Genomic DNA, 23,745 nt, shown 5'->3' on the forward strand with positions numbered 1-23,745 from the left:
TGAGCACCTGTATTTTTAACCAGCGATGCCACTTCAGGAAGGGGGGCCTCAGTCGGAAAGCCAGACTTCCCCCATCAGAACCCTTGGGGTGGGGCCTGGGCACCCATGGTTTGATGAGTTCTCTCAGGCGATTGTGAGGCAGGGTCAAGAACGAAAAGCGCGCGCAAGCTCCGGGCGTCTGCGCCCAGGCCAGCGCGAGGTAAGGCGCTAAAGTGGTTTTCGTCGAGCGGGAATCTCGGTCTTGCCGGGCGTCCTCAGTGAGAGGCCCGCGTGGACCGACTCTGGAGACACTGGGGTGCTCGGGTCGCAGAGGCCGCGCATCACGCAGGGATTTCCCCCTATCCGTCCCGCTACCGAGGTTAGTAGCTCTTCCTCTTCCCCTTGTCATCCGGCACTCAGGACGCACATCCTCCCAGCCTTGCCAACCTCCCACGCCGCAGGGCGCAGGCCGAGGCCCGGGCCCCAGTAGCCACCGCCAGCCGTCTGGTGGGCGGACTGCCTCGGCCCCCCGCCCTCTCAGCCAACACTTCTTCAGGCCGGGCCCCTCGCTCTGGCCGCGGCTCCACCAATCCCGGGCCTCGCCCGCCGCCACCGCCTCCGCACCTGCGAGGAGGAGCCCGCCCGCCTCCGCCGCAGCCGTCGCAGCGTCCCCGCCCCGTTCCGCCCCCTTCGCGGCGCCCAGAGATCATAGGCCGCCGGCGTCCGGCTGCCAGTAGTCGAGGAGCGGAAGCCGCTTTCCTGAAGCGGGCTTGGGTGCTCCAGAGCCCGGCCGGCTGCTGAACCGCAGCTTCCGGCAGCCGCTGCAACGGCTAGGCGCGGGGCGCGGGCGCCCCGAGGACCCCGTAACCGGGCGGGCGTCCTGAACGGGCAACCCCGCCGAGGGAGGTGGCCGTGGCGGTCGCGCTCGGGCGCCCCGTGCGCCGCGCTCCATGCCCGTGTGGTGCTGCCGCTGCTCCCTGGCCGGTCATTTCAGGTGACTTCTCCACCGTGGAAGAAAAGGGGGCAGGCGGAGGTTAGAGTGCTGCGGGGCCCTGCGGCAGGGCAGGGGCCGAAATGGGTAGAGGCCGCGCGGGTTAGGGAGTCGGGGACGGGTCGGGGGTGGAAGGCAAGCGCCTGAATTGCAGAGGCCTCCCGCCTCGGCTGCTGCTTCCTCCTGGTTCCTTTCTAGTCGAGGTTCCCCGCCTTGGCTCCTGGCTCTGGGGGACTCTCCTCTGTTGTCCCCTTTTCCTCTCCCTGGACCGTACTAGTCACGGGACTGCGGGACCGGCTAGGCCCGGATCTAGGCGGTTACGGCGAACTGAGACTTAAAAGTAGTGCAAAGTTTTAGTGAAGGGTTGTGAGGTTCTCCCAGCCCCACACACACCTTAAACATTTTTTTTTCTTAAAAAAAAAAATCTAATAACGTAAGTTACTGGGTTGAAGGGAGGCAGGGAGCTATGTTTAAAATGTGATGTTCTAGCTACAAATATGTTTCTGACTTTTAAGATGTCAGTCATTGTAAGTCATATATATTGTAGAAATTTGAAAAATGTCGCGATTCTAGACTAACATTATGAGGAACGTTTTTAGGGGTGATACGGATAATACATTTTAAAATAAAAGTTTATTTACTAGATCTAGCACAGTTGGCCAACATTTCATTCAGTTATGGAGAGAAAGACCGAAAGCAATTTGAAACTAGTTTTAACCTTGTGGTGAAGAAAAGATAAGCTTAGCGAAGACTTTAGTGAAGTGCCTTGCCTTATATATACACGAATGTGCTAGAATAATGATATGCAAAACTTCTTTTGTAAAATATGAAATTCTGATCAGAGTTCTTAAATTGGGCTGCATATATAGACTTTAGGTGGCCAGTGAACTTGGATGTAAAGAAAGGTACCAGGAATTTTCACTCAACTTTAACCAAAATCTGTTTTCTTCAACTGTGAATATAAGCAGTAAATCACAGTAGTATTTGTGACTTTGTCATCAATAGAAATCACAAATATTTTCATACCACATTAATTGTTGCAGATACCTAGAAATACTGTTTATTTATTTCTTCAAGATTACAGCAATTATTTTACATCACTGAACTTGTTATTTAATACAATAGGGGAATACATAAAAACATATTCCAAGTTTACGTTTTAGTTTCCTTGTAAATCCTGTTATGTGTTTAATAATATTATTCAAAGAAGAGGTCCAGAGGCTTCACCAAATTGCAAAAGGTGTGTAAGGCACAGAAAAGACTCAGAATTCCTGTTGAACTAGAGCAGCAATCCAGGCTTGCCTACCTTCTCAGTGAGTTTTGTAGGAGTCTCTAAATTCTGGATATTAAAAATTATTTTATGTAATAAACTGCTGGATATTAAATTCTAGGCAGATTTGTGTGGTGCTACTTGACAGTGATTTGAGAGTATCAGATCCACTTTGGAGAACTTTAGAAAACAAGTTCGCCTAGTGAAAACTTGTTAAACTGAAGCCCCTGAGAAAATAATATGCTTTTTAGAAAGTACTGTCCAAAAGCCTTTTGACACCTTTTGGTACAGTTGAATTCTAAGGACACAGCTTGGGATTCATACGTGTTCAACTAACCCTAGGTAGTAAATATCATGTGCTTACGTCCTTGTACAGAAATGTGGAGGAGGAGGTGAAAACAATGTATTTGCTATATTTTGATCTTGAGGGATAAGGGAAAACAAGCCTGCTAGCCAAAGAATAAAAATTGTGATTGATAAACCATATTTCCATTGTATAAACAGCTCTATCTTATCTAAAATTTAAAAAAGAAAACGTTTATTTAATAATTAAAACATTTCCTTAGAAGAAGGTTTATAATTTACTAGCACAATTTTTTTTTTTTGAGTAATCTCATTAGGAGCACATTTTAAAACCAATAGTGACAGTGTCTACATTTTGGATCTTGCCTTATATCTGAAAGAATAAATATTGTGAGAGAACTGTCTCCTAACTTTCCAAGGAAGAAAACTTCCATACTTCCTGTTCTAGAAGATAAAGAGTGTGACTGACTTCCTTTGTGACTTTAGAACCTTCTTTTCTTATGGTAATATCAATTTGGTAAAAATCTAAGCTCATGCTTCCAAAGACTAAACTCAGGTAGTAAAGCATTTCATTTTGAAGGATCATTTAGAAAAGTATTGCTGGTGTGAGAAAAGTGTTTTGTTATTCAAATATTATGTCTGTGCCATCCTTTTAAATTTGTTTTGAGTCTTTGGACCATAATGTTTCAAAAACACAACATGGAAGGCATCTAAAATCATCTGAAATTTCAAATAGTCTTCTAATTTGATGCCTAAGAATAAGGTAACTATTTCTGCATATGTGTAAAGTGCTGTTCTTTACTATTCCTAAAATTTAATTATATTTTCCAATTTACTGCCTCAAAGGAAAAGTAGATTTTTTTAAAGTAGATTTTTTTATTACTCAAGTACTTGTTTTAAATAGAACAAACATTCAGCAAATTGGATATCTGCAGTGGAAATTTTCACTGTTCATAGACCTGTGAACACAGTATGCATATAGTATGCATATACTGTAAAATATGTACAGCAATACTAAATTTATAGTTTAGACTCTGAATTTTTTAGAAAGAATACTTACTAATAGGTCTTTGTTTCATTGTTGCTTTATGTAAATTCAGTGAACCTTATTTTCATTTCTTCTCTTGGTTCAGTTTTTCATGCCTGTGTTAAACCAGTATTTATCAAGTACCATGCAAGTTTATTACAAATAGTTTATACCAATATTATGGATTATATACACAAAGATTATACCTATGACCAGTTAGTAGAAAATCAGAACAAATTACATATACTCTGGAGAATTAAGATAAGCTAAAACTTTGGCTGTATATACTCTACTTGAGTCTTGGGAGAGACTAGTGTCAAATTGCTTGAGGCCCACACACACACAAAAAACCTACTAGATCTAGTAAATGAATTCAGTGATATTGCAGAATACAAGATCAACATACAAAAATCAGTTGTATTTCTGTACACTTACAATGAACAATCTGACAGTGAAATTGATAAAACAATTCAGTTTATACTAGCATCAAAGAGAATGAAATATTTAGGAATAAATTTAACAGAAGAAATGTGAAAGTTGTACATTGAAAACTAGAAAACATTGAAAAGAATGAAAGGAGGCCTAAATAAATGGTAAGGAATCCCATGTTCATGGATTGAAAAGCTTAGTATTCTTAAGATGGCAATAATGGCAATATTCCTTGAATTTATCTACAAATTCAGTGTAATCCTATCAAAATCCTAGCTGCCTTTTTTTTTTCAGAAATTGATGAGCAGATCCTAAAAGTCACATGGAATTACAAGGAACCCAGAATAGCCAAGACAATCTTGAAAAAAGAACAAAGTTGGAGGATTCACACTTCCTAATTTTACAACTTACTACAAAGAAACTGTAATCAAGACAGTGTTACGTTGGCATAAAGATAAACATAGATCAATGGAATAGAATTGAGAGTCCAGAAATAATTCCCTTCATTTGTTGTCAGTTGATTTCTGTGGGATCCCAAGACAAAAGGGAAATATCAGTCTTTTCAACAAATGATGCCAGGACAGATGAATATTCACAAGCAGAAGAATGAAGTTGGACTGCTACCTCATACTATATATAAAAGTTAACTCAAAATGGATGAAAGACCTAAATTTAAGAACTAGAACTATAAAACTCATAGAAGAAAACAGGTTTGTAATCTTAGATTAGGCAGTGCTTTCTTAGATATGACACCAAAAGTACAGCAACAAAAGAAAAAAATAAATTGGACTTGATCGAAAATTAAAACTTTTGTGATTTAAAAGACAATATAAAGAAAGTGAAAAGACAACCCACAAAATGGGAGAAAATATTTACAAATCATATATCCAAAAAGGGACTTGTATCCAGGACATATAAAGAATTTTTTTAACTCAACAATAAAAAAGACAGCCCAGTTGGAAGGTGGGCAAATAATTTGAATTATTCTCCAAAGAAGATACACAGATGGCCAATAAGCACATGAAAAGATGCTTAACATTATTAGTCATTAGGGAAATGCTAATCAAAACTGCAATGAGATGCTACTTTACACCTACTAGAGTGGCTAAACTAAAAAACACAAAAAATAACATGCTGGTGAGGATGTGGAGACATTGGGACCCTCATATCACTGGTGGGAATGTAAGATGATGCACACTTGGGAAAATAGTTTGCTAATTCCTCAAGATGTTAAACATAGCGTTTACGGCCCAGCCATTGCATGCACTCCTAAGAGAAATGAAAACATTTATCCACACAAAAATTTATATGAATGTTCATAGCATATTTGTAATAGCCAAAAAGTGGAAACCATCCAAATGTTCATCAGCTCATGAGTGGGTAATATACAATGGAATATTATTCAGGCATAAAAAGGAATGAAGTACCAATATATCCTACCACCTGGGTGAACCTTGAAAACATGTTAAGTGGAAGAAGCCAGACACAAAAGGCTACATAATGTATGAGGAGTTCCATTTATTTGAAATTTCCAGAGTAGGCGTCAGTAAGACAGTAGATTAGTGGCCGCCAATGGCTGCAGGGAGGGAAGAATGAAGAATGAGTGCTAAGGGGTGCAGCATATACTTTTGGGGTGATAAAATTTCTCTGAAGTTATTGGTAGTGATTGAAAAACCTTGTGACTACTTAGAACCCTGAATTGTACACTTTAAAAGGGTGAATTTTGGACTTCCCTGGCAGTCCAGTGGTTAAGTCTCCGTGCTTCCACTCCAGGGGGCGTGAGTGCGATCCCTGTCAGGGAACTAAGATCCCACATGCCAAGTGGTGCCGCCAAAAAAAAATAAATAGAAGGGTGAATTTTATATGTGAATTATATCTCATTAAAGGTCTTTTTTTTTAAAGCATTACCAAGTTCCCTCTATTTATTTACCTTGGTTTAAGGCCTGATCAGATGATCTGTTGTTTTTCTGATGTTTTTGAGCTCTTGAAAACTTTGTCTTTCTTGATAGAAGCCTAACAGAGGAGGCATTTTATTTCTAATTGTCTTAACCTCTTTTTTCTTAAGTATAAACCAATTATTTGAGAAGACTAGTCCAGTGTAATGAAAGATCCTTGTAAAATGTATAGTCGGGGTTGGTGGTGGTGGGATGAATTGGAAGATTGGGATTGACATATATGATTGGGAAATTGGGGTTGACTAATATGTATAACATAGATAAATAATAAGAACTTGCTGTACAAAAATAAATAAAATTCAAAACAAAATGTATAGTCAATTTATAGAATTGATAGCTATATTAAAATTCTGAGGCCTGCAAGAAAAAAAAAAGGTTTCTTGAGACATCTTGACTTAGAATATTAAATGCTTCTTAATAAGTTATTAAAAAAATGAATTCTACTGTACCTTTAAGTAAAAGTGATTCGGAGTTTAAGCCAACACTTCTAGCCATGATTTTTTTGTTCTTAAGGAATTTAAATATTAAATATTTGTTTCACAGTGTTTATTTTTAGACTTAAGAAACTGACCAAGGCATTTTAGATCATTGAGTTTTGCTTATAAAATCAAATATGGTAGTAACTGCTAAAGTACCTTCATTCAGTCATTCAGAGGATTATCAGTTTGCTCTCAGAGTGTACAGGATATCAGATAATATTCAAGTATCTAGTTTAATATTTATATAGTCTCAAGTTGACTCTAACCCCCAGCATATCTGCCCTTTTATTAATGTGAAACATTTGTTAGGGTTTGAAGAAGGAGACATCTTTTTAATTATCAGAATCTTAGAGTGATGATCATTTTTATTAATTAAATTCCAGGTTATATATATGGAAGCAACAGTGTTTGAGATAGGGATGTCAGGAGGAGACTGGCCATGATGTCTGCATCTCATGAAAAAGAACTGTGGCCTTTACAACCACCATAATATTAACGAGGCCTGGATACCTAAAAGGACTAATCAGAAGCATCCAAAGGAAGCTGGGGAACCTGTCCTGGGCACACACTTTGGAGAAATATCAGGGACAGGCTCAAGTATAATATATCCTTGTTGAGTTCAGTTGTCAAGAAGCAGAAGGCAAGACAGCCAGTACATCTGGATCTGATCAGTGGTGGGAGTTGGAATGCTCTGAAAGGGATGGATTGAGCATAAGACTTCTTTCAGGGGCAGGCTTGCAATGTGAGGAGGGGCTTTCCTAAGTAGCCATATCCAGAGGGTATCAGTTCTGGCCAAAAGGGGCCATGTATTGTTAGGGGAGCCCAATTACTGGGGGTGGGAAATCTATCAGTGTATCCTGGGGAACTCTGCCCTATCCTGGGGTAGTTCGGGAAGTTGGAAGGTTATAGGGAAGCAGAAATTTTGGTCTCTGCCTAATTCTTTCCATGTGTCATCCTCGCCCAAGGATCAGTGAGTCCTGTGAAATAACTGATCCATTCCCATGTTTATCATTTTAGGAATAGTAATAAGCACACTCACCCACTGGTCAGTACTGTTTAATATTTTCAGACATTGGCCTGTTTCTGACTATATGAAAATGAAAAATAATTCAGGAATTCTGTTCTGAAGTTATCTCTAGTATAATGCAAAACTAACTGTGTTCGAAGGATACTCCATTTATTACATGAGCTTGTCAGAACGCCAAAACTAGTTTCTAGGGAGGCAGTTGGGAAAGAAGGTAGACTGGAAATTAATGTTAAGATCTTTGCATTTTTCAGTATCTCTTTGGGAATAAGATGTATAAACCTTATTTTTTTACCAAAATGCACCATTTGTAATATATAAGTTCAGTAACTTTTCCTTAAAGTATTATGTGACTGTTTTTTTCCCAAATATACTACCTCTATTGCACTCATCTTTTTACTAATGAGAAAAAAGTGAATGAGAAACTTTCCAGTCCTAGGAGATCTCAGAATTATAAAAATCCCTAATACAATGTTATGTCTTTGGTCATTAAAAATAGCTTCTTATTTAAGACTTGCCTTCAAGGCATTAAAGAGACATGAGCAGCTACATTCAGCCCTCCATATCCACATGTTCTGCCTCCATGGATCCAACCAACTGCAGATGGAAAATATTTGGGAAGGAAAAAATTCCAGAAAGTTCCAAAAAGCTAAACTTGAATTGGCTGCATGCAGGCAACTACATACATAGCATTTACATTGTATTAGGTGGTATAAGTAATCTAGAGATGGTTTAAACTATGTGGGAGGATGTAGGTAGGTTATATGCAAATAGTATGCCATTTTATATAAGGGACTTGAGGATCCATGGATTTTGGTATTTGGGGAGTGAGGGTGGGGTTCTGGAACCAACCCCCCTTGGATACCGAGGGACCACTGTATTTAGGATTTCTAGCAAAGTGGTGTACATTGACGTGGCTAAGGTACTAATTTGAAAGCATTAATCAAAAGGATTTCCTTTTCTCCTTTTATGGAACTATTGAATATTTTATGGCCTAAATAAAATCTGAATAAAAGACAGATTTTTATAAAGGCTATATTGACTGTATATCTGTTGTTTTGTTTTTGTTCCATATTTTCCTTTTAAAAGAAACTATAGTGACCCTGAAACTGAAGGAGAGATTTTTAATTCCTTAGTGCAATATTTTGGTGATAATTTGGGGCGAAAAGTTAAAGCTATGCCATTAGTTGAAGAAACTTCTTTACTTGAAGATTCATCAGTGACTTTGCCTGTGGTAGTAATAGGTAAGTTTTATTGCCTTTTATCTCTTAAAATTACAGTTCTGATCCTTACTACTTTTATAAATGCACAGTTGCATAGCATAAGTTCTTAGGATTGTATTGAAAAGTATTCTTAGGTTGCTTAATATTTTTAAATAACCAATAACCAAATCCTTGGAGAGAGGAATTGGTTGATCTGATATTAGATTCTGTGTTAGAATAGAACATTTTTTCATTGAAGGGTTGATATTACTCTATTATTTTAAAATATCAGTAGTCTATCAGTTGTGTTACTTATATGACAGTGTCATGATAATGATGATAACCAATGTTATTAGAGCCCTGTATAGAGCATTCTGTGTACATTATTGGATTATGCCTTAAAACGCTATAGCCCTCTGAGGTTGTAGGGTATGGACAGACAGGGAAACTCAGTAGTTGAGTAACCTGTGCAAGTTAGTAGTCAGTGCTCAGTTAGTAAAGAACATTATAGTACTGTACAGTTAGGTTTATAATATTTTAACCATATGTTACTATTGTATATCTATTGTACCACCTCAATAGATAGGTATATAAGATTAAAAATTAAGTTATTAATAAAACCTAATTCAAAATTATAAAATTTTATGATTTTGTTTTATTGCATGTATTTAATTACCTGTCATATGTATCTTTAATATTCAAACTCATGAAGTTTGACAAGTACTATAGTGTGAAACCAAGCCAAAGGAAGGAATTATGGGACATAATGTACCTTGATGGCATACAACTTCCTTAGTTTCTTTGACTTGTTTCAAGTTAATGGAGAGGAAAGTCCTGTGCTCTGTCTGGCATATTGACATCTCTCCATAGGAGATTCAGTAAAGGAAGGAAGGAAGGAAAGCAAGATAGTTCTACACTAGATTCCCCTCTAGGGGAGCTGACAGTGTTTGCAGTATTTCTCATCCAAGATATCTTGGAAACTAAATCTCACGTTCATTTCCCACTTATATCCAACCCTGGTTTTCCATCCTGGATGTCTTGCCATAGGCAAAGGAACCTATGTCTTCTTGTTCTAGTTGGGCTATGGCAGGGTCAGAAAAGGAAAAACTACTTTCATCTGCACCTTACTTCCCCCAAAACAATCTGTTCCTATTTTGCCTCAGCTAGCCAAAGCGTAGCTTAACCTCATGTATATAGGGCTATTATTGCTGGCAGTAGCACTGCCAGCTGATCATAATAAAGGGCTAATTTCCTTAATGTATGTAATTGGTTTTCTGTTGCTGTCATAACACATTACCGCAAACCTGGTGGCTTTAACAACATAAATGTATTTAACTGTTCTATAGAACAGAAGTCCAACAGTGGTCTCACTGGGCTAAAATCAAGGTATCAGCAGGGCTGCATTCCTTTTGGAGGCTCTAGGGTAGATAGAATGTTTCCTTGCTTTCCCAGTTTCTAGAGGCTAGTATTCCTTGGCTCCTGGACCCCTTCTGCATCTTCAAAGCCAGCAGTGTTGTTTCTCTTTTAACCTTTCATAGTTATGGTTCCTCCTTACCACAGGTGGGAAAGGGTCTCTGTTTTTAAGGACTTGTGTGATTAGATTGGGCCCACCTGGATAATCCAGGCTACTCTCTCTAGCTCACGGTCCTTAATTTAATCACATCTACAAAGTCGTTTTTCTCTGTAAGGTAACACGCTCAGGTTCTTGGGGTTAGGAATGGGAAATCTTTGGGAGTTGGGGCACATTCTGCCTGTGTATATATTTCTCTATGAACTGTTTATTTGTATTCTTTTTGTATTGTCTTTTGAGTGTTATTTCTTTTTGATTCTTTGAGATATTAACTCCCACTATTTTTCGTATAGTCAGTATTTATTTTAATAGGCTTTATTTAGAGCAGTTTAAGTCTATAGGAAAATGAAACAAATTACAGAGAATATTTCTGTAAATACTCTCCCAACCCCCTTTTATACCTTTTATTAACATCTTTATTATATATTCCTTTTCTTCTCCTTCCCAACCCCCTTTTATACCTTTTATTAACATCTTGCTTTGGTGTGGTACATTTGTCACAATTGATGAACCACTGTTTTTATACATTATTATTAACTAAAATCTATAGTGCACATTAGGGTTCACTCTTTGGGTTGTACAGTTCTATGGGTTTTGCTGGGTGTATAATGTCATGTATTATAACATCATATAAAATAGTTTCACTGCCCTAAAAACCTCCTGTGTTCCACCCATTAATCCTTTCCTTCAACTATCAAACCTTGGTAACAACTGATCTTTTACTATCTCTATAGTTTTGCCTTTTCCAGAATGTCATATATATGGAATCACTGTATGTAGCCTTTTCAGACTGGCTTATTTGACTTAGCAATATGCATTTAAGATCCTTCTCTCTGTCTTTTCATGGCTTGATACTCATTTCTTTTTATCACTGGATACTATTGCATTGTATGGATGTTTCAGTTTATCCATTCGCTTATTGAAGCACATCTTGGTTGCTTACAGTGTTTGACATTTATGAGTAAAGTGCTGCAAACATTTATGTGCAGATTTTTGCATGGCCATTAAGTTTTCAACCCACCTAGGAGTGTGATTGCTGGGTCATATGGTAAGACTATGTTTAGCTTTTTAAGAAACTGTCAAATTGTCTTCCAAAGTGACTGTATCATTTTGCATTCCCAGCAACTATGAATGAGAGTTCCTGTTGTTCCACATCCTTGGAAACATTTGATACTGTCTGTGTTTTGGGGTTTAGCCATTCTGATAGGTGTGTAGTATCTTGTTTTAATTTGCAGTTCTGTAATGATATACAATGTTGAGTAATTTCTCATATGCTTATATTCCATCTCTATACCTTGAGGTACAGAGCTTTTCCCTACTTTTTAATTGATTGTGTTGGTGGTTTTCTTATGGTTGAGATTTAAGAGTTCTTTGTATATGTTAGAAACAAGTACTTTATCAAATACATGTTTTGCAGATATTTGCTCCTAGTCTGTGACTTGCCTTTTCATTCTCTTAACAGTTACTTGGCAGAGCATAAGTTTTAAGAAGTCCTGCATATCAGTTTTTTTCTTTCATAGATCTTGCTTTTGGTGTTATATCTAAAAACTCATTACCAAACCCAACGTCACCTAGATTTTCTCATAGTTATTTTCTAGATGTTTTATAATTTTATGTTTTATATTTAGGTCTATAATCTGTTTTAATTCATTTTTGTAAAGATATAAAGTTAGTATCTAGATTCACATTTTTTACATGTGGATGTCCATTTGTTCTAGTACCATTTGTTGAAAAGATTATCCTTTCTCCATTGCATTGCCTTCGCTCTTTTGTCAAAAATAAGTTGACTGTATTTGTGAGGATCTATCTCTTGGCTGTCTATTCTGTTCCATTCATTTATATATTCTTTCATTTCCACACTGTCTTATTGACTGTAGTTTTACAGTAAGATGAAGTTGGATGGTATTAGCCCTAACTTTGTTCTTCAATATTATATTGGCAGTTCTGGGTCTTTTGCCCTTCCATTTAACTTTAGAATCAGTTTGCCAATATCCACAAAGTAACTTGCTGGGATTTTTATTTTGATTGCATCAAATCTGTAGATCAAGTTGGGAAGAACTGACATCTTAACAATATTGAATCATTCTATCCATGAACATGGAATAGCTTTCCATCAATTAGATATTCTTTGATCTCTTTCATCAGAGTTTTGTGGTTTTTCTCATTTAGATCTTATGTGAATTTTGTTAGACTTATACCCAAGTATTTCTTGCAAATATAAGTGGGGTTGTGTATTTAATTTCACATTCTACTTGTTCATTACTGGTCTGTAGGAAAGCAATTGACTTGTATATATTAACCTTTTTCATGCAACATAATTGCTTGTTACTTCCAGGAGGTTTTTTTTGGTAAATTCTTTGGGACTTTTGACATAGATAATCATGGCATTTACAAACAAAGACAGTTTTGTTTCTTCTTTCCCAATCTGTATACCTTTAATTTCCTTTTCTAGTCTTAGTGCATTAGCTGGGATTTCCATTAAGGTGTGTGATGAGTAGGAAAGGTGAGAAGAGACATCCTTTTCTTGATCTTATAGGGAAAACCCCCCTAATTTCTCACCATTAATTATGATGTTAGCTGTAGGATTTTTGTAGATACTCTTTGTCGAGTTAAGGAATTTCCCCTCTGTTGTTTGTTGAGAGTTTTTACATGAATAAGTGTTGGGTTTTCTCAAATGTTGTTTTCTATTTCTGTTGGTATCATGATTTTTCTTTAGTTTTGTCTCTTTCTTTTTGATTCAAGGAAATTAGCTCTTTACCTCAGATCTTAACTCCCAGTATTTGCCATTTAAAAAAAATTTTATGAAGTCAAATGGTTTATTTTCCTTTCTGTCTTTTGAGTTTTGTGTTGTACTTAAAGGCTTCTTGCTACAGCATTATAAGTAGAAATATTAACCTCTTTCCTAATATTATGATGTTACTTTTCATGTTTATATCTTTGAGCTTATTTGGGGCAAAATATTAGACAAGGAACAGGATATTTTTCTGATGGCTTACAGTTGTCCCAGATAGATTAAATTTTTGGTAGATGGATATAATAGAGAAGTGGCAACCCAGACTAAAAGAACTACAGAAATCAAAGTAGTTGTTGGAGTTCAACAACAACAAAAAATCCAGTTTGGTTTTGGGTAAAGGATATAGAAATACAGGAGGGAAATTATTAAGAGGTGGGACTTGAAAGATGGTTGAGACCAGAACATGGAGAACACTGGATAGAAGAAACAAGCAATGAAGGGCTTTGGGTAGAGTGGGTAACATAGCGCGGGTAACATAATGAGAACTCTGTTATGAGAACTCATTTGAATGTAGAATGTGAAATGATTTGAAGTAGGTGAATCTTGAAGAGGAACAAGAAGAGATTTTTGTCTTCTGAGTGAGAATAACAAAGGCAACTGAATGGATATAGGTGACAAAATACGTTTAAACCAGAACCTGATTAACTTAGGATTTTCCTGGTAAGTATCATACCAGCAAAGGAATGAGGTTTAAAGGAGAGGGCACCAAAATGGAAGAACTCATGAATTTGCTTTTGAACACATTGTGATTAAGTTATTAGTGGTTCAGTGAGGTGAAGAAGTGGCATATGGAAATTTGGGATATATTTTTGGGGTAAGAGGTCAGCCTAGATATCTAATTTTGAGGGTTAGTAGCATAGAGAGTTGAAGCTTTGAGTAGGTGAGACTCCCAAAAGAAAATAGGAGAGAAGACAAAAATCTTCTCTTGTGAATACTTGGCTTTGAGAGTTTAGAGAAAGAAGAATTGGTGAAGGAGAAAAACCATCTGTGAAATAGAAAAGCCAAAGAACATGAGTATTAAGATGCAAGATACACCCCTCTCCACCTTTTTTTTTTTTAATAGGAAATGGACCCTCAGGAATCTGCCTTTCTTATATGCTGTCAGGCTACAGACCATATTTATCATCAGAAGCAATACATCCAAACACAATCTTACATAGCAAATTAGAAGAAGCGAGACATCTTTCCATTGTTGATCAGGTATTATTTTTCACATGTTGATGCTTTTAAATTTATTTATACTGAGACAAGGTTAGTTTTCTACTATATAAGCATTGTATTTCTTAACTGAAAACCTTTTCTTCTAAGTAACACCTAACATTTTAATTTTAGAATTGTAAATATATTCTGCTGAGTTGCTTCCATTTATTTTCCTGAATTAATTAGAGCAGAATTTCACAAATTATTTCCTGATGGAGTTTAATAGGTGCTCTATGCTCTGGTAAGTTTGGGAAATGCTGCTTTTTATTATTAGAGTGTCATGGTAGACATAGTAAGGCATACTAGCATATTAAAGGCATCTTCAAGTTTTATAGTAAAATGATCTGATTAGCTTTTTGAAACCCAACCTTTTCCCGTACTCATTTGACCAGAGAATCTATTAAGATCTCAAGGAATGTCAGTGTTTTGTAGCACACTCTATAGGAAATGCTGGATTACAATAATGGTCTTCACTATTATTATGTTAGCCGGAGTTTTTTTGTTTGTTTTTCCAAATTCTATCTGCCTTTTTTCTTTCTTTAAAAAAAAAAAATTCAGGACTTAGAGTACTTGTCTGAGGGCCTTGAGGGTCGATCATCCAATCCTGTTGCAGTACTTTTCGACGCACTTCTTCATCCAGATGCTGACTTTGGGTATGATTATCCATCCATTTTGCATTGGAAATTGGAACAGCATCATTATATCCCTCACTTAGTTCTTGGTAAAGGTCCACCTGGTGGAGCTTGGCATGTGAGTATATTTTCCTTAGCATTTTAGTGAATGTGAATTATTATACGTCATCTTGATAAGACCATTTTGATTCTTAAACATTATGATATAATATTATATATGATGATTACCACATCTTTATCTGAGAATTTTAATGTGTTTGGATAAATATGAATTAATTACTAGTAGAAATTAAGCCAAATTTGATTAGTGATAATGTCTTAGAATAAGTGTTTCTCTAAGAATTATACAGAAAATATTTCAAGATGTTTTGCATAGTACATTTTTTTTTTTATAGTACATTTTTAATTCATTTATTCATTGTAGAGTTTACAAAATTTCACACAGTATTTCATTCTAATATGTATTATTTCCCTACATTTTCAAGATCTTAAATGAAAAATGTAAAAGAAAAAAGTTTGTATTAGTCTGCTTGGGCTGCTAAAATAAAATACCATAGACTGAGTGTCTTAAACAACAGATTCACACTTTGAAGGCTGGAAAGTCCAAGATCAAGGTGCCAGATGATTCAGTTTATGGTGAGGGCTCTTTTTCTGGCTTGCAGACAGCTGCTTTCTTGCATATCCTTATGTAGCAAAGAGAGTGTGAACTCTCTTCTTGTAAAGCCACTAATCCTGTTATGAGGGCATCAGCCTCATGACCTCATCTAGCCCTAATTACCTTCCAAAGGCCCCATCTCCAAGTGCCATAACGTTGGGGGGTTAGGGTTTCAGCATGTGGATTTGGGGGGTGATACAATTCAGTCCATAGCAGAGGTTAAACCAGAGGACTATCAACATAAAGATTCAGCATATTTCATTAGCGGGCAGCAACTAATAATTCTTCACTCCTGTGTCCTTAGCAGTTAGTACAGTGTCTAGTGTGTGGTGAGTGCTCACTTGTACAAATAAATGTTAAATAATTTTTGCTGTGTTATGAAATAAAGACTTCATGGGAATTTTAACTTTAAATATCAAATCTTTAGTATAAACTTCAGTTGGATATTCCTATATTAGTGCAATGTTATATGGCTAAAAGTTGTTTACATTTATCAAACGATTGTTTCAGAGTATTTGGGGACTTTATAGATTATATCACTGACTTTTTCATCTTAATTACCTTTATAGTAATGGATAGCAACTATCAAAATATCTGTGCCTTTTAGCTTACATGTTTATATTTGCTTTGTTAATAAGTAGCATTCTTAATAAAACTGCATTTATTGGAAAAGCCATAATATATTTTTTAAGTTTTTAGAGAACCTTCTATAAATTCCTGAGGTTTTATTGTACATATATATTTTCTGCTTGGAAAAATGTGCAGGCAATATTTGATCTCTGTTACTTCATTTCTCCCACTTACATTCAGGAAAGTTAAAGTATGGATAAGCCTTGATTACTAAAAACATATTTGAATCAGTGCTAAAGCGATATATACCTGAAACTTGGTTCTAATCCTAGTATCAGGCCCAGCCTGCTTCAAAGCAGTGGCAACTTGCTACATTCTCTTCCTGTGGTGATCTTGTACTGTCACAAATAATATGACTTTATAAGCCGTAGCACATAGTAAGTGCTCTGTAAATGTTAGCTAATAATAATAACAAGTCCCATTCCCAATACTGGGCTGTGTAGAAACAGGACAAGAAGTGTTCAGATAAAAGAAGGCATAGCCTAAAAGAGTTGGTTGAAAGAGATCATTGGGAAAGGTGCTTTTGGCCCTTGGGCTTTTCTTGCTTTGTACTGAGCAAAGTAGAAGTAGGGCAAGCTTGAAGGGGCTCACTTCCTTAAAGGCAGCATTAGCCTCAGCAGTGAGTCTGTTTTTAATCAGGCAACCACTAACTTATTTCCCTAGTTTTAGAAAGTGATGCCTGCTATATTGAAACCAGCTTAGACTTCACAATCATAATTGATTGGGGTGGGGGGGAAGCCATTTTGCTGCCCATTTAAAAAAATTTGTTGGGCTTCCCTGGTGACGCAGTGGTTGAGAGTCCGCCTGCCGATGCAGGGGACGCAGGTTTGTGCCCCAGTCCGGGAGGATCCCACATGCCACAGAGCGGCTGAGCCCGTGAGCCATGGCCGCTGATCCTGTGTGTCCAGAGCCTGTGCTCCGCAACGGGAGAGGCCACAGCAGTGAGAGGACCGCGTACCGCAAAAAAAAGAAAAGATTTGTTAATAATATTAAAATGGAAAGACATTTAAAGCGTTAGAAATGAATGAACTTTTCCCCTTTTGTTTAAAATGAAAATACTGATTTGCTCCTCTAACACGATATTCTGCATCTAATTATGTTGATTATAGGCATTGGGTAATATTGTAAATCTGATTTATAAATATATAGTTACATGAAAGAAGGAATATAGATACTACCAAGTGTTGAAAATATTTGAAAGTTAATTGGAATAAATTTCCAGAGGTGATTTACACAACCATTTAGGATTTATTAGAGCCTGCTTATCCAGACTTAATTATAGTAAATGAGATGGCTTTGGTTAAAAAAAAAGAAAAAAAAACCTTGTTACTGATAAAATGTGTTTTTTGATTGTACATTTTTTATTCAAATAGAATATGGAAGGCTCGATGTTGACAATCAGCTTTGGAAATTGGATGGAGCTACCTGGACTTAAATTTAAAGATTGGGTATCTAGCAAACGAAGGTAAAGATAAAACTATTAAAATTTTGGTGTACAATGGGAGTCTGTCAGCAAATCTCAAACTAGCTGTGATCCTGTCTTAGATGAATAATATTGATGCATCTGTCTTTCAAATAAAACCTCTTTGCAGCAGTGGTTATGAGCTAGTTTCTATTTAGAGATTTTATAAAACTAAGCACACAGAAGTAAGGGCTTGTCTACAGATTGTTAATCATAGTTTTATCCCACTCTCCTGTTAAACCACTCTGTTTTGTTACTTTCTTGTCCACCTACATATCCTTTCCTTATTTACTTATTTTTATCAGTGGATATATATAACTTATTTTTATGAATGGATATATAACTTCATGTATGCATATCTCATGTATACATACCTAAAGTATTTGACTTTTCAGAGTAGAAGAGTATATATAATGAATAATTTTAAAACGCTTAAGATTTATATGATCTGAAGAGAAACCAGAATATATATAATGAATAATTTAGAATGATGGAATAAAATAGAATCCGTGATGTGATTGCCTACTTGGCTGTAGAGGTGAATATTTAATAAGAATACTAAAATATGAGAATAGAAAATATGAAAATCCCCTAACACAACATTGTAAAACAACTATACCTCAATGAAAATTAATTTTAAAACAAAGAAAATATGAAAATCTCAACTTGAAAGAATAAAAGTTTATTTTGTATTTATTTGGGAGAAAGAACCCAAAATTTAAAAAGAAATATGAAAAGCTCTATCATTTTCAAGCCATTTTAATTCCTATAGATAGGAACTACTAATACACAGAATCTACTCTACTTTGCTGCCAGAAACAATAAATTAAAGCAGGAAGTTACTCAACCTTTGTTAGAACAGGGCTGTAATGTTTGAATGCTTGACTTTCTGCTAGATAGAAACCATGTTAATCTACAGTAATTATCCTTAATTTAAGAAGATTTAAGGAAAGTAAATTTAGACCAGAGTAAATTTAAACCTTTCAAATATGACTTTTGGGTTTTTAAAAAGGAATTTTATATGGGTTTGAAATGTTAAGTTGCAAAATCAGGCAAATTGTACAAGTTCTTGATTTTCATAAGTAAGAAAGTGAAATTGCTCAACATATTTTTCCCTTTATGATGTGGGTAAGAAAGGGAAAGAAAGCTTTATGATTTACATACCAGAGTGTTCATCCTAAATTGAGCATATTGTGTGTTTAAGTAATATGTGAAAATGAATCTTGTGATAAATATTAGCTTTAGTTCCTGCCCTTGCATAGTGTTAAGACTCTTAGACCTCTAGAGATTGGCAGGGTTTAAATCCTGACTCTGTACCTTCTAATGTTATGACCTTGGTCAAATAACTTAAACTAGCTATCAACTTCCTAGTTTGCAAAATGAAGATAATAATAATAGTAACTATTACATAGGGTTTCTGTACAAATTGAGAGTTAATACATTCTAAATCTTAATTATTAGTCATTAAACTTTGAACTTCTTCCAGTTACAAGTTACACTGAATTATGTGAAATGATTTGGTGTTTTTTCTGGGTTTTCTTGGCCCCACTGCATGGCTTATGGGATCTTAGTTCCCCAACCAGGGATCAAACCCCGGCCCTCGGCAGTGAAAGCACGGAGTCCTTACCACTGGACCACCAGGGAATTCCCTGATTTGGTGTTTTTATTTCTACTTACTTCTAATTGGGGCATTGTTTAAGGATACTAATGCCCATTGCTTTAAATTTCAAGTGAAAAATAAAAGATGTATTAACGTGCTTTTTTCATAAAGAGCAGCTTATATTTATAGATCTCTTTATGAGTAGGAAAACACAGAGAGAGAACTGTTATCTACTTAAATATGATTTTGTTCAGCAAAAGACTGATCTGAATTATTTTTGGTCATTAGGAAAACAGAAAGCAACTTATTAAAAATCGTGTCTAGATATTATGTTTGAGAAGTATATGTATTGCAGTCAGACCTGTAATATCTCAATGGTTGTAAACAATTCAGTCAATAGTTAAATAGAATACAGACTGAATAGTATAGCTATAGACTGAATTATTTAGATTACAATTGTGACATAGACTAAAATAGTCTAATTTTCAGATATCCACATTTTAATCCATTTATTTAATAAAAGTTTATTGATAAAGGCAGCTAATCTGAACAGATACTTATACAAGGCATTGGGGAAACAAAGATGCATTAAATACAATCTCTACCCTCATGGGACTTCCTCCATTGATAAACTAATTTATTAACATTTTTAAAGAAAAGGAAAGGCTTTCTTTCTTTGTAAAGTGTTATGGTAAGTGTTAGCTTTAGCTTGGACAGTCCAGAGGAATTAAAAAGATGTAATAGTTTACTAGATGGAGAAGTGCTAATCATGGAAACTAAAAGTATTATCCTCATAGAATATATTTCCTTTTCTTTTTATAGGAACCTAAAAGGGGATCGAGTTATGCCAGAGGAAATAGCTCGCTACTATAAACATTATGTAAAAGTCATGGGTCTTCAGAAGAATTTCAGAGAGAATACTTACATTACCTCTGTATCAAGACTCTACAGAGATCAAGTTGATAATGATGGTCAAGACAGAGATATTTCAACACAGCATTTACAGATAGAGAAGTCAAAATTTACCAAGAGAAACTGGGAAATCAGGGGTTATCAGCGAATAAGAGATGGTTCCCATATTCCCTTCTGTCTCTTTGCTGAAAATGTAGCTCTGGCAACCGGAACATTGGATTCTCCTGGCCGTTTGGAAATTGATGGGGAAGATTTTCCTTTTGTGTTTCATTCAATGCCTGAATTTGGAGCCGCTATAAGCAAAGGACAGTTGTGTGGCAAAGTGGATCCAGTGTTAATTGTAGGTTCTGGGCTTACCGCAGCTGATGCAGTACTGTGTGCTTACAACAATAATGTCCCTGTGATTCATGTATTTCGCAGACGAGTAACTGATCCAAGCTTAATTTTCAAACAGCTTCCCAAAAAGCTTTATCCAGAATACCATAAAGTCTATCATATGATGTGTACTCAGTCATATTCTTTAGACTCAAATCTTTTATCTGATTATACCAGTTTTCCTGAGCACCATGTGCTTTCCTTTAAGTCGGACATGAAATGCATTCTTCAAAATATCTCTGGATTAAAAAAAATATTTAAGCTCTCTGCAGCAGTAGTATTGATAGGTTCTCATCCCAATCTGTCCTTTCTGAAGGAGCAAGGGTGTTACCTGGGCCACAACTCAAGCCAGCCAATCACATGTAAGGGTAATCCTGTGGAAATAGATGCATATACATATGAGTGTGTTAAAGAAGCCAACCTTTTTGCATTGGGTCCTTTGGTTGGAGACAATTTTGTTCGATTTTTAAAGGGAGGGGCACTGGGTGTTACACGCTGTTTAGCTACAAGACAGAAGAAAAAAAAGCAGCATTTATTTGTTGAAAGAGGAGGAGGAGATGGGATAGCTTAGAGCAGGTTTACAAGTAATTTATATGAACACTTTACCATTAAAGATTTTTAATAGTGGTTTTACAGTGTACTGGCTTGAATTTTCTGAACTTGAATTAACTGAGAGAGCCTCAAGCTATAGTAACTATTTTTTAAAGTTACCAGAATTTGGTGTCCTAATTACATTATAATGTATCAAAGGTGTCAATTAATTGTCAGACAAATAGAAACACTGCCAATTTGGTATACTTTAAGTTCTCACTTAACTAAAACATTCTTTTCTTCCAAGACATTTTTTGTGATCATTGTTGCTTATTTATGTTTGATTACAAAATATGACAGCATTGAATCTATAAAACCACAGTCATTAGGCCAGAGGTTTCCCTCACTTTATATATTGGGTCACCTTGCTGCTCAAAGGGTGGTTCAAAGATAGCATCAGCTTCATTTCTGGCTTGTTAGAAAGGTAGACTCTCAGGACCCACAACAGACTTACTGAATCAGAAATTACATCTTAATGAGATCCTCAAGGAATATGTATGCTTATTAAAGCTTGAGACACACCAGTCTAAAAGAAAATGGGATGTAAAAAGGTACAGATAGATGCTGAGGGTGGGTGGAAGTAGAGGGCATATACTACTCAGGTTTTATTTATTTTGAAATTATCAATTGTATAAATCTAATTTATTAACAAATATGGGCTTTTAAAAGTTTTATTGTTGAAACCTTGACAGGTAATTCATAGTTTCAGCTTCTAATTTAAACAGTCCAATAATGTTGGCATATACTGAGACATCCAGGAACCTGCTGAGATATTTTTTAGAGATATATTCTCTAGTTAACTAGCATAATACTATTTGCAGTTCAATAAATTTTGAATGGAACAATTTATTCCTTTGTGAACACTGAGTTAAGTTCTGTCACTGAAACTTAAGATATTTGGGCATAAGTACTTATAATATTGCAATACTTTTTGAGTATTACCAGAATTATTAAACATTAAAATTGAAAAAGTTAAAACCTGTCTTTTCTATTCTCAAGGTGATTACTTTGAAATTTGTTCACTGGAGATGACATAGCATTTAATCCTTTGGTTATTTATTGAATTATGTTCTATCTTGATTTATATTTAGGTGTGCTTAATGTCTTGTGTTTTCATGCAGATCCCCAGAAATTTAGTATTAGACAAGAAAAGTGTTACTTGTGAAGTTCTCCATGGCAAATTGAATTTCTGAAGTCTTTTTCTCTCTTTTTTTTTTGGTAAAATTTATTTCACCTGGAATGTGTTTATTCAAAGTCTATTTCTATTTTATTTATTTATTTATTTATTTATGGCTGCATTGGGTCTTCGTTGCTGTGCACGGGCTTTCTCTAATTGCAGTGAGTGGGGGCTACTCTTCATTGCAGTGCGTGGGCTTCTCATTGCTGTGGCTTCTTGTTGCGGAGCACAGGCTCTGGGTGCGCGGGCTTTAGTAGTTGCGGCTCGCGGGCTCTAGAGCGCAGGCTCAGTAGTTGTGGCACACAGGATTAGTTGCTCTGTGGCATGTGGGATCTTCCTGGACCAGGAATCAAACCCATGTCCCCAGTATTGGCAGGTGGATTCTTAACAACTGTGCCACCAGGGAAGTCCCTCTTTTTTTTTTTTTTAGTATTAAAAAATGGACTAAAAGTATTTTTCTGTTCATGTTATTGCAATGTTATGTGCTTACAGAATAACAATTCACCTTAAAATAGAATTGTTTGGAATAGACATCTACAACTAGCTGTTTCAGATGAATTCTTACACTCTTGATAACTGTCATGTATGATTAACTTGGTTTTAGAAATGACTTACCCAGTTTTTATAATGGTAACTTTTTCAGATTAGTTTCACATCTATTGATATGGTATAACATCCTTTCATGCACTTGATTGAGCACTTTCTTGTTTGTTCTTTTGAGTTCTGAATGAGTTGGATTGGATGTTTTTCTTAATGTCGATTCTAAATTGAAAATGACATTGTTATAAAGATGGTTTCTAGGGAAGGATAAAAACTGTTGACATCCCCTTGTGTCTCAAAAGTTTTCTTTTACCTGACCAATAGCATTTTTGCAATGAGAGTATTCACATACACGCACAAAAAGACTTCAAGGAAAATAAAACTTCAGAAGGGCCCTAAAGGCCCTAAAGGCCCTGGTGAATAATTTCATTTTTAGCAACCTCACATTTCTCAATTCTCTCTCAGACCTAGCTGTCCTATGTTGCATGTAACATTAAAGCTTATTCTCTGATGTAATATACTCTTGTACTCTTAAGTTGATCAATTTCTGTCCCATAATTCCAAATCTTTCATTATTCATCAGTATCAACTACCTATTCAGGGAGGGAGGAAAGCACTAAATATTTTTACTAGTCATACCATGATGTGGGCATCTCTTTCATCCCTCAAAAGTCTAGCTCTTGAAAGAATGATTAAAAAGCAGAACCTCTTTGGGGTTTTGAAAATAATACAATAAAAATAAGATTTAGTCACGGCTCTGTGTTTTAAGCAGTCTGAGTATGTGAACTTTGTTCAACTTTATCTTTTTTTAAAGTGAAAGAAAGAAAAAAAAAGCCAGGCATTCAGTTGAGACCCCAAACAGGCCAACCCTTGGGAATACAGTTACTATAAATCCACATTACTCTAAAACCAGTCCTCAACAGGATCACACGTATTTGCCAGTAAATT

At 36.1% G+C, this 23,745-nt stretch overlaps 1 protein-coding gene across 7 annotated transcripts; it reads left to right on the top strand.

The window, feature by feature from the left end:
• Nucleotides 1–594: 594 nt before the first annotated feature.
• On the top strand, nt 595–23,313 carry OSGIN2 (oxidative stress induced growth inhibitor family member 2). Of its 7 annotated transcripts, none has more exons than XM_073794580.1 (7): nt 600–973; nt 4,294–4,962; nt 8,594–8,701; nt 14,087–14,223; nt 14,782–14,973; nt 17,514–17,605; nt 20,025–23,313. In XM_073794580.1, exons 3-7 carry the CDS (start codon nt 8,635–8,637, stop codon nt 21,058–21,060), a joined length of 1,524 nt encoding a protein of 507 aa, XP_073650681.1. In that variant the 5' UTR covers nt 600–973; nt 4,294–4,962; nt 8,594–8,634; the 3' UTR covers nt 21,061–23,313. The 7 variants fall into 7 exon arrangements, with proteins under 7 accessions (XP_004321529.1, XP_073650681.1, XP_073650678.1 ...); XM_073794577.1 differs by having other exon boundaries at nt 601–1,012; nt 4,294–4,709; nt 8,547–8,701; XM_073794578.1 differs by having other exon boundaries at nt 601–973; nt 8,547–8,701.
• Nucleotides 23,314–23,745: the final 432 nt, after the last annotated feature.

This window comes from Tursiops truncatus, chromosome 17 (genome assembly GCF_011762595.2).
Source record: "Tursiops truncatus isolate mTurTru1 chromosome 17, mTurTru1.mat.Y, whole genome shotgun sequence".
In the NCBI taxonomy this organism is placed as follows: domain Eukaryota; kingdom Metazoa; phylum Chordata; class Mammalia; order Artiodactyla; family Delphinidae; genus Tursiops; species Tursiops truncatus.

Coding starts and splice junctions, on each gene's coding strand:
- OSGIN2 (XM_073794577.1), top strand. CDS start 4,606: ATGAAGTTGGACTGCTACCTCATACTATATATAAAAGTTAACTCAAAA. Junction 4,710..8,546: donor AAACTCATAGAAGAAAACAG/GTTTGTAATCTT, acceptor TCCTTTTAAAAG/AAACTATAGTGACCCTGAAA. Junction 14,974..17,513: donor CACCTGGTGGAGCTTGGCAT/GTGAGTATATTT, acceptor TTATTCAAATAG/AATATGGAAGGCTCGATGTT.